The 11772-nt window shown below is 43.7% G+C and overlaps 1 protein-coding gene across 1 annotated transcript in view; it reads right to left on the bottom strand.

The window, feature by feature from the left end:
* Positions 1-11443: 11443 nt before the first annotated feature.
* LOC102249071 (importin subunit alpha-1) overlaps positions 11444-11772 on the bottom strand; it is a 1593-nt gene continuing 1264 nt past the window's right edge. Inside the window, exon 2 of the mRNA XM_005856745.2 lies at positions 11444-11686. Coding sequence (XP_005856807.1) covers positions 11444-11686 — 243 coding nt within the window. The remainder of the gene's footprint in view (positions 11687-11772) is intronic.

The following is an 11772-nucleotide window of genomic DNA, read 5'->3' as shown; positions in this document are numbered from 1 at the left end:
AGACCTAGGACCAGCTCCCAGTTCCACTATTTACTACACGGGCACTACTTTCTTTTCTGAGCCTCATTCTGCTCACCTGCAAAATTGGAGTGAAAATAGTATTTGTTTTCTTGGGTTATCTTGAGAATTAAATGAGATAATGCATTGTGGCAGAGACTTGCTAGGTACACATCTTATCTCTTCCCTCTTCTTCTGGGGTCATCAATAGACTACATTTCTCAGCCTCCTTGCATCTAGGTGAGGCTGTATAACTAAACTCTTGTCAAAGGAATGTAGGTAGAAGTGATCTCTGATATGTAATCTATGGCCCTCTCCTAAAACCTCTCTGTGATCCTTTATACTCTCTTTTCTCATCTGCTGGGTGGATACAGAGGATTCAGGGCTCATTAAAGGCAGAGCTACTATATGGAAGGAGCCTTGGTCTCTGAATGACTGTGTGGAGCATAGCACTCCTCCTTCTGCCCCTATTGACCTGTGTTGGGTCATGGCTTGAACTACTGAGACTTTTAGAGTTTTTTGTTACAATATTTAATCTGTCCTGATTTATTCATTCTCATAAACCACATAGCAATTCTTCAATAAATGTTAGCTATTATTGTTGTTTGCTCCCTGACTGGAATGGATGAGTGGGCAGTGCCAAGTGCACCATACGCAAATAAGACTTAATACTACATGTGTATTTTTGTTCTCTCCTCTGGCTAGAAGATGGACTCCTAAATCTCTTCAATCTTCCCCAAAACAATTTATATGATTCATTCCTTCATTCACTTCTCTAATCAATAAGCATTCACTGGATGCCTGTTACTTACATAGTTTGATCAGGTGCTAGAAAATGCAGAGATGATGGCACCGTCTTCATGGAATCTTCAATTTTATAAAGAGATGGACCATATTATCATGCAGAATCAAATGTGTGACTTCGCTGTCACCTAATCATCATTAGTTGTGGCTTATGACACTTTACTTCCTAAGAAATGAGTAATATTCCTTCAGAATTCAAGCCAGGGCAGGTCTATGGGAAAGTTTTGCCACTTTGCTATCAACCTTCACCTTGACCTTACATGCTCAGGGAAAGAGCAGGGAGAAAGGTTAAGCAGGAACTGTTGTTTCATTGAAAACCAAATGTGTGCCTGTGTGGTGCTGCTCTGTGGCAACTTACAGCCTTCCCAGCCCTTCCTTCCCTTCCTTCCTCCCTCCCCAAGATTGAGGGCCCCTGGACGCCTGCTCCTTCTGCACTGGGCGCTGTGTCCTGCTTTCAATTGTGACAGCCCAGTCATGCTGGTTCTCCTCAACGTGCCTCGGCCCTTCTTGGAGCTCAGCTGTCCTATGTGTAGAATAGACTGCCAGCCTGGAACTCGGTCACTGGACATGCAGCATTCCCTTCCATCCATTACAAACCACACTGAGGCTTCAAGGCACTCATTTCTGCTGAGCCTGAACTCTGCAAGTCATCGCAAGCTTCCTTCCTCGATACAGATTTCCAGACAGCTGCAGCAGTCAATCACTGTTGGCCCCAACGTGAGGTGATCTCCAGGCATGTTTGGTAACAACAGAAATCATCTCTCACCCCCTTAAACTTATTTTTAAAACACTTTTAGATATATAACCTTATAAGCACCTTGAGGGTAGCATAGGGTCTATTATTTCTGTACCCTTCCCCCACTGTGCTTGGCTCTCATGAAGAGCTCAACAAATATTTGAGGATTGAGGAGGGACACACACACACACACACACACACACACACACACACACACACATTCCTGTTCCCCTCCGCTGATCTTTGCTTCTATTCCCTTACCAATAGATTCTTTCTCAATCACAGGAACCCATCTCATTAGCATTGCCTGCTTGACCTGGAACTATATGACCTCATAGATTTATCTAGTCTATCCCTCTGCCCCCAAATAACCTATTCCCACCGTCATTCCAGGACAGACTAGTGCTGAGTCTGCTGGAGAAGGTCAGCTGTCAAGGCCAAGAGTTCATTCTTGAAATGCCTGCTGGTAAAATCAATGCAAAGTCTTTGGATCTGTGTGCTGAAGACTAGTGGCCCAAAGGATTCCAAATCCTGATCTTGGATTTTTATTTCTGAATATATCATTAGGTCTGATTCTGTGCCAGACAGGCTCAGCGGCAAGACCCCGTAACTGTGCCTTTTCATTCATTATTATTTTCAGGGCAGATCTGTTTCTTATTGACGGGGGCTTATTGGACCCCTCCCTTGCCTTGTCGTGCTCAGGGCAGTCCACTTGGCAACGCTCCAAGGACCATGCTTTCCCGGAGGTGCTGTCGCCTGCCTCTCCGAACTGGCGGGTACAGGCCTGGGCTAAGGCTGCCTTTGTTCTTTCACAGTCCGTTGCTTTTTCTTGAGCTTGGATGGCTCAGCAAAAGTTATTGGATGCTCTGCAGGGTGGGAGCCCTGAGCTGCACCGTTTATGTTGGAAACTGTGTACATTGTTCTGGGTTAATCTTGTGGTGCCTGCATTTTTCCTTTTTTTCTGACAGGGTGAATGGTATGGAATGGGAGTGGGGTGGGGAGGGGTCATGCACAAGTCAATGCAGTCTGCGTTGTATCATGGAGGGCTCGTTCCCAGCACAAGGGGAGAGGGAGCCAGTGAAGGTGTCAGTGAGACAACTGTTTAGACTCAATCAGTAAAACTGTAAAGCTACCCTCCAGCACAGGCAGGGGGAGGGGGAAAAGAGAGACAAGATAAAAGGAAAACAAAAGAAGGCTGTGGATCAGGGAGGTAGGGAAGAAGGTAAAAAATGGGAGAAAATGCTTCTTCCATAAATCTCTTCAAGATTACTTCAGCCATATCATTTGAGGTCCTATAGAATCTCTCATATACACCAAATAATTCACCTCACACTGTACACAGATGTGCGACCTAAATGCCACTCTAGGCCTGCTTTTCCCTCAGAGATTGTGCTACTCTTTGGCCTGAATTCCACTCCACAGCGAGTGACCATCGAGAGCCTTTGGCTGTGCTGTCTGTACCTCCCAACCTACTTCCTCAGGCTTCTCAATGTCCCCACTGCTGAGACTGCAGCCTCCCCAAAGCCTCCTCAAAGCTGCCGATTTCCTTGGGGGAAAATAAAATCCACTCATGCCAAGAATCTCATGAATGCAAAAAGCTCACTGAGAGTTGGAGGGTAAGATGTTATTCTAAGTCCACTTCTGGCAGCCATCTTGCCATTAGTTCACTTTGTGCTTTGGCATCTTTCTCCCGGGTCTTTGCTTCCCTTTCCCACATTTCCCTCAGTATGAAGCTAACTCCCTCTTCCCCCCTCAGACACTATTTGACAGTGGGTATTTCCTCAGTTATTTCTCTGGAAAATAAATGTCCTTAGAGCACTTCACAAGCCCCATTAAAAATAAATCTTCAAAGCAATCCTACGAAATCCAGATATTCGTTTAGTTCCTGGTGGAACTGGGCCTTGAATCTAGGTTGTGCTACCCCATGCCCAGTGTCCATCCACCTCTCAGGAAGAGCCAGGGACTTCTGTAGAGTGAGGAAGGGGAAGTAGGAAGCTGGGTCTCTGAGGTGGCGTAGAGGATGAAAATATATGAGGAGGTAGAGACCAAGGCTGTGCTCCATACAAATCTCACAGGAAACTTCTTGGTTCCTCAGAGACCTTCTTTGCCTATAGCTTTCTTGGTGTCTTTACTTTCATTTTCTCCTTCATTGTAGTTTCTGATCATGGGTACTCTTCACTTATCCATCTGTTTCTTCATTCACTCACTTTGTACCCAATATTTCTTGGTGTCTACAACATTCCAGCAGAAGTATTTCTCTTTCCTTGTCTTTCGGTGGAGGAGCATGGACCCCTGCATAGCCACAGGGCCAATGCTTCTATCCCCAGAGCCAGAGACAACCTCTTGGAGAATTCTAGCAACAGGAGGTAAATGGGGCCCTCCTCTCCAACAGCTCAACCTCCCCATTTTCACTGATACCTTCGGGCAAAGACCAAGGCTACATGTTTTTCTATTAATAAAGACAAGATTAAGGGAAGACATCTTTTCATTCCAGAGAAACACTCCAAGCCTTCCATCGTCCAAGAACTCCTCAGATGGAAGCTGTATGTGGTGGTGATCCAGCTTATTTGCTCAGCCCTCCTTTATGAGCTTTCCACACATGGCTTCCGTTTACATGTCACCTTGTTTTCCCTCCACCTCAGTGGCTGTTCTTTCTCAGGCTTCTGTGAGTTTTTCTTCTCTTCATGTTGGAGGTTCCAGGGCTCAGTCCTTGTCTTCTCTAACTATACTCACTGTCTTGGTGATCTCATCCAATCTTATGCTGTTAAATGCTACCTATGTGCCCCAACCCCCCACATTTATTTCTTTACATCAAAGTCAGGCTGGTGTGTAACTGTGTAGCCAACACTGACACTTTGATGTTTAATAGACACGTCAAGCTTAGTAGTCTAACAGAACTCTGAATTGTTCCTCATAGACCTCCTTTGCCTATAGCTTTCTCCACTTCAGCTGATGGCAACTCCACTTTTCCATATGCTCAGGCGAACAAACTTGAAGTCGTCCTGGATATCTCTCTTCCTCTAATTCACATCTAACCTATTGGCTTGACACTAATTTCATGCAGAATCACCCACTTCTTACAACTCTGCCACTAGTATCATTTCCCAGGTCACCATTAGCTCTTTCCTAGTTTGTTGCAACACTTCCTAACTGGTCTCCCTGCATCTTCCCTTGCCCACCCCCCTCCCCTGACCCCCAACCCTCACTGTCTATTCCCAACACAGGTGCCAGAGAGACTACTTTAAAACATAAGTTGAATCATGTGAGATCCCTCTTGCCCTTAATGGCAAACCTTAATGGAATACCTTGGTAGTCACAAAGACTACAATGGTTTAGTAAACTAATTGCTTAAGTAGCTGCAATTCTTCACCCCTCCCTGTAGCTGCCTCCTTTGCAAAGTAACTCTACAGCTGCTCCCAGAAGAGGTGGAGTCTATTTCCCCACCCCTTGAATATGGGCTGGCCCTGTGATTTGCTTTGGCAGGATGTAGTATAAAAGAAAGTGTGCCACCTCTGAGCCTGGAACCCTGCAGTGCCCATGTCAACAAGCCCAGGCTAGACTATAGGTTTGTAAGAGACATGTGGTCTAGTCCCCTCCTTGCCCCAACTGGCAGCCAGTCAATGGTCAGACATGGGAATGAGGCCATTCTAGAAAAGCAAGCCTTGGTCCAAGCTATCACCTGACCCTCAATGGGCCAGTCTAGCTGAGATAAGCTCAACCTGACCATGACCATCAGAACTCCGCTGAACTATGAACTCATGAACAGTGACTTATTGAACTCATGAGAAGAAGCTTATTGATTTAAACCACTAGGTTTTGTAGTTGGGTTTTTTTTTTTATGCTACATTTTTTTGTGACAATAAAAAACTGATCGCCCTGACTGGTTTTGCTCAGTGGATAGCGCGTTGGCCTGCGGACTCAAGGGTCCCAGGTTTGATTCCGGTCGGGGGCATGTACCTTGGTTGCAGGCACATACCCAGTGGGAGTGTGCGGGAGGCAGCTGATCGATGTTTCTCTCTCATCAATGTTTCTAACTCTCTATCCCTCTCCCTTCCTCTCTGTAAAAAATCAATAAAATATATTTCAAAAAACTGATAAAAATAACCTACAGGGGCCCCCATGATCCACAACTTCCCTTATTTCTCTGACTGCATCTTCTACTCCTTTCTGGAAGTCTTGCTCACCATGCTCCAGCCACAGTGGCCTGCCTTCCTGGACTACACCAAGTATGCCCTAACCCCGGGGCCTTTGCACTGCCATTTCCTCTGTCTGTAACACTTTTCTCTACACATTCCAATGGCTACTCCTATCATTTTTTTCCAAAACATGCTTAAGTAACACTTCAGAAAAGGTGACATTCAAAATATTTTTAAAAGCATTATGGTAAGAGGACAGACCAATCAAAAACAGTGGAGGTCACAGAGCAGGATCAAGGTCCTGGCTGCCTGCCTGCTGAGCTAAGAATTCCTCTTTTCATTGTATTGTGGGGGATGTTTCAATAGAGGGGCCAAGATAGCCACTTTGGTAGAGAGGGTAACAATAGAGGGGTTCAAGACTGTGCCTTTTAGACAACTGGCAAGGAAATATTTTAAGAGAGAGCAGCTCTGATTCCCAGGAAGATATTCCTCCACCATCCCATCTGCCATCTTCCTCACCACAGTGTACTCTCTAGCCACCTTGTTTTACTTTACATTTCTCCAAAGTTTAACACTATCTTGTCTATAATATAGTTGTTTATGTACTTGTTCATTGCATTTCTACTCTTCTCCTCCCTCTAGAGCAGTGCCATCCAATAGAAGGTATGTGATGTTGGACATGTTCTGTTTTGAGCTGTCCAATGCAGTAGCCATGTGACTATCGAGCACACTACTATATCCTCAGTGCTCAGAACAGAATGTGACCCAAAGCCTTGTTGAATGAATGAATACATAGTGAATGAGTGAATTTGGCAGGTCGGGAGGACAGTAGATTACAAGAGGAGATGTCCACACCAAATGTTTTAAGGTCCCTTCGAGACTGTAACCATGATGGAGTATGGTTTGGGGATACAGAATATGGGCTTCTCACCAGCTCTCCACATTAACCTCTCAGTTTTTCAAGATGTACTGAGTAAGGGAAGATTCCTCCCTTGCATTTATTTTTTACTCGGTTGTCTACTCAACCAGCTGACAAATGAGATGGGTAGAATATCAATGGGAGAAAGAGGGACCCCGTGACACTGAAGCTTTATTAGCCCATCTTTAGGCTACAGCTCAGATGCTGCAGGATGACTCCCTTACAACAACTGAGAGAGCCTGTACTTGGGAACTGTGCTTGGAGCTTGGATGGTCAGTGGGGAGATGCATCTCTCCCTGAGCCTCGGGCAGTGTTCTGTGACTCTAGTGGCCCAGGGAGCTAGTTCCAGGCACACCAATGGTCATTGACTTCTAGCCACTAGTGCTTCCATGCCCAACCCCATGATCAATAATACTAGCTAATATGATATCCTTGATACACTATCCATCCCAGTTTGCTTGTGACAGTCATGGTTATACCTGTTGTCCTAATGCCCAGTCTGTGTAGTGCGCCTTTCACTGTCAAAAGTGTCCGGATAAATTAAAGAAGATCATAAATTATATGGTCATCCTACATCTAGTGACATTTTACTTTGCATCAGGCATTGTTCTAAGCCTTTCACACATTCCTTTTTTTGCATTTACACCTTGTAGCCCATGGGGCAAATGTTACCTCCACTATCCTAGCACATGAGAGACTAAAGGATTGGTCTGCTGTCCTGGAACCAACAGGTTTAGACCTTGGTTGTGACCAAGTAAATAAGCACCAGGAGCCTCATTCCTGGGGATTTCAGGAATGGACCAAGCACCTCCTCCCTCCTCCTGAAACATATTTCCATTGGAGAGGAGGCCCTGCCAGGGAAGAGTCTTTCCCATGGCCGATAATTGCTTCTCTCTCAATTGCTTCTCTCTGCAATCAGTACCAGGATAATTCCCAGGGCGAAGGCACGGTGTCTGCTGGTGTGGGATCATTTCCCACATCCAGTAGAACAATGCCCACACTCTGGCCTTATTTCATGAGAGCTGATGTTTTGTCCATGGGAGGATTCAAAACTCTTGGGAGGAGATGGAACCTTCCAGGGTGAGGTCCAAAAAAAGCTAAGGAGAGGCTCCAGTTCATTCCAAACCCGGTGTCTTCCCAACTGACTCTGGGCATGTCAAGTCAAGGTGAAGGAATAGCTGAGCAAACCAGAATGCACCAACCTCAGTGCTGCGATTTAAAAGTGGAATCAAATTCACTCGTGGAGTTGGATGATTGCCAGATTGCTTATAAATGTCACAGAAAGGCAGTAGCAGCACATGGATATATTCCCTCTTTTTTCACTTTGGAATCTTTTAAAAAGAAGCTTTCAGCTCAATGTATCATTGAAAATGCTAACAATGGCTTACCATTGAGTAGCTCTTTATATTACATACTAGAGGCCCAGTGCACGGATTCATGCACTGGTGGGGTCCTTTGGCCCGGTCTGCGGGGATCAGGCTGAAATCAGCTCTCTGATATCCCCTGAGGGGTCCCGGATTGCAAGAGGGCAGTTCTCTGGTGACGCACCCAAGAATTGGGCTCCCTCCTCTCTGGTTCCGGGTATGTCACCCGAGAACTGCAGCTGCCAAGTCACTGCAGCTTGGCAGCTCCTGCGTTGAGCATCTGCCTGGTGGTGGTCAGTGTGCGTCATAGCTACTGGTCAGACGGTTGCTTAGACTTTTATATATAGAGATAATGTCTTTCACATCTATTATCTCAATGAGTCTTTCTTAGACCAACCTTAAAGTAGACAAATCTGCAATAATAACTTTGTTTTGAAAGTGAGCACACTAAGGTTCTGTGAGGTTAAGGGATTTTGCTCAAGTTCACCTGCGTTATGATAATAATAAGTATCATCTACGGAGTGATTAAGTGCTTTACATACATTATCTCATTTAATGCTCAGGGCCCCACTATGAGGTGGAGATGTTATCCTCTCCAGGAACACTGAGGCTCCAGGAGGGATCTGCCCACAGTCAAGTCATCCAGAGAGGAAGAGGTGGAGCTGGAACAGGAACAGAGTCCCCACTCAGAAGCCAATCTGACTTGAAATCCTCTGTCCTTTCCCATATGCAGGGGGTAAGAGCTCTTTCCAAAGCATTATTTTAAATGGGAGGAATTGTCTTACTGAGAAGCCTGAGGTTTTTATTGGGCAAAGCAAGGTGGGTTAGAAGGAATCCCAGAGAGGAGATGGGAAGAGGGAGGTAGGTTCTGAGAGGTGCAGCAAGGAAGCTGATCATGCTGCTGAAAACACATATGCCTGTGTAGCCACCACCACAATTAAGATTTAGAACATTTCTGCCATCCTAAAAAGTTCCTTATACCCAGTCCAGTCTCTTTTTATCTGCCGCCCCCCCGCCCACCCCCAGCCTCTAGTTGCCACTACTGGGACTCTCAATGTCCTATATCTTTTTGTTAACAGCCTTGTGATATTAATAGGCAATATTTTTATTTTCCAGCATATAAAAAATGAGGCTCACATTAAATCACTTTCCCAAGAAAAATTAGGACTAAATTATTAGCCTGGAAAGGAGATTAGAGTAAGAGATTATGATACTATGTAGGAAAGGGTTGGTGATATCAAGTAGTCTGGCCTTCCTATGGCAGAAGCAGGCAGGAGCGCGATTATACAGGTCCTTGTAGGCCATGCTAACCAACAATGACCTCTGTCTAGTAATTACAATTTTGTTTCTCTATGTCAAAATGATGTGTAAGCAGAGAGGAAGCTTCTCTGAGAGAGAGAGAGAGAGAAAGAGAGAGAGAGAGAGAGAGAGATTACATATGAATGGTTTTGCCATAGAACCTCATCCCAAAATATTTTTTATTGGCCTGTTAGCTGCCTAAATTATTATTATTGTCTGTTTTTCTTTGTATATAACTTAATGCAGTTTTTTTTTTTAAAAAAAGAATACAGAATTAGGATTCAGAAAAATTGAATGAAGAGTTGTTCATTGTGTCCACGCTGTTTCTCTTCCCTGTTTCTCATAAGCCTCCTTGGTAAAATGTGTGTAATAATAGTTGTCCTGATGGTGTAAAAATTCTTGAAAAAGTAAGAGCCCTTTTACAGCTGGTTCTTGTGTCCTCCTGAGCAAGGAACTCAATCCTTCCCTTTCCAGTCTGCTTCCTCCAGTTCAGAGAAAGGCCTACTAGTTGCTGCTGATTCATCATTTAAATGGAGAGCAAACATGTCTCAAACGTGGACGTAATATCTAGAATGATCCCAGGCTTTCCCTCAAGGACATTTGTTTTATCCCTTGTCAAAGCAAGGAGGGGGATGAAAAGAAATTTCTAATTACAAAGAGATATGCTGAAAGGAATAGCCTTTTTTTTGTGGTGAAACTATGGCAGGGTCTAGGTCAGTGATGGCGAACCTTTTGAGCTCGGCGTGTCAGCATTTTGAAAAACCCTAACTTACCTCTGGTGCCGTGTCACATATAGAAATTTTTGGATATTTGCAACCATAGTAAAACAAAGACTTATATTTTTTGATATTTAGTTTATATATTTAAATGCCATTTAACAAAGAAAAATCAACCAAAAAATGAGTTCGCGTGTCACCTCTGACACACGTGTCATAGGTTCGCCATCACTGGTCTAGGTGACTTCTCTTGCATCTTTTAGCATTTCATAAGCACAGAAAATCAGAGAATCTTAAAAATACTTAAATATTTACACATACAGAGGAACATTTATAGCTTATGAGCAAAGTATAAAAAAGGACAAAAATGAATATCTGCACACGCACTACTGCAGTGTAAGAAAGGGATTATTACCAGTAGGTCATTTGAAGCCCCATTAAGCCCTCCCTGATGCACTTCCTCTCCCTCCCCAGACTTAACCACTGTGGTGACTATGGTGTTTATCTATCCCAGGGCTTGTTTTAAAACCACAGATGGCAATACCCCTTAAGTTGTTTTACGTGGACTCATGCTGAGTGTACTCTTTTGCAACCTGCTTGTTATGTTCACGTTGACGTTTGTGAAGTTTACCTATACGGATGCATGTGAACCTACTCCAGATATTTTCAAACATATATATGACATTAACATAGTGCTGCATTTAATGAATGTACTGCAAACATATACATGTGATAGTAATATAGTGTTGCAGTCTATGAATATACTGCAATTCGGTTACTGTTTTTCTGTTGATGAAAATGCAATTGATTTCAATTTTTATTATTACAAACAATGCTTTTTTGAGCATTCTTGCCCATGTCTTCTGAGGCAAATAAGTTTTTCTAGATTGTAGTCTCAGTACTGGAACTGCCAGGTCTCAGTATATGACATATTCAACTTTAGTAGGTGATGCCACATGGAGTTCCAGGGAGAATGTACCAATTTGCAGTTCTACTAGCAATGTGCAAGGGTTGCCATTGTTCCTCAGTCTTACCATCTGCATATTCTGAGGCTTCTTAATATTTTCCAAACAGATGGATATAGAATGGTTTCTCACTGTGATTTTTATTAATGAGGCTGAGCATATTTTCATATGTTTACTTGCCACTTGTGTTTTCTCTTCTGTTAATACTTATCCATTCTTTTTTTTAAATTTTGTTTTATTGCTTAAAGGTGTTACAAAGAGTATTACATATGTCTCCTTGTTTTTGCCCCTTGACCTTTCCCTGGCCTCCCCTAACCCCCAGTGTCTTGAGTCCATTGGTTATGCTTATATGCATGCATACAAGTCCTTCGGTTGATCTCTTAACCCCACATCCCCACCCCCACCCCTCCCCGCAGTGGTTTGACAGTCTGTTCGATGCTGCTCTACCTCTGTATCCATTCTTTTCTTTTTTTCACAACAAACAACTTTATGCCTCAGTTGTACAATCTAAAAGTTAAAGGTCACAGGAGTGCCATCCTGAACTTGGAATGTATAACCTTCAGAGGTAGTTTCTGGCACAACATTTTGATCTTCCTCTTCCTCTACAGAAAAATAGTTCTCAATCAAGTTTAGTGACGCTTTGTACACAGACTCATTTTCATGGTATTGTAGAGCTTCAATTTTGTCCAAACCTCCACATTCTTCAATCATTATACTTAGTCTCTCAGTTTCACCTAGTTTCTCAGCAGCCTGAAATATATTTGAAATGGCATCCAGAATAACCAGAATAATTTTGGTATCTTTCGCAGTTAAGAGGTTCATCAGTGGTTCTATTA

This window comes from Myotis brandtii, unplaced genomic scaffold (genome assembly GCF_000412655.1).
Source record: "Myotis brandtii unplaced genomic scaffold, ASM41265v1 scaffold1043, whole genome shotgun sequence".
NCBI lineage: Eukaryota > Metazoa > Chordata > Mammalia > Chiroptera > Vespertilionidae > Myotis > Myotis brandtii.
The sequence above is the reverse complement of the archived record's forward strand: the minus strand, read 5'-3'. Positions and strand labels throughout refer to the sequence as shown.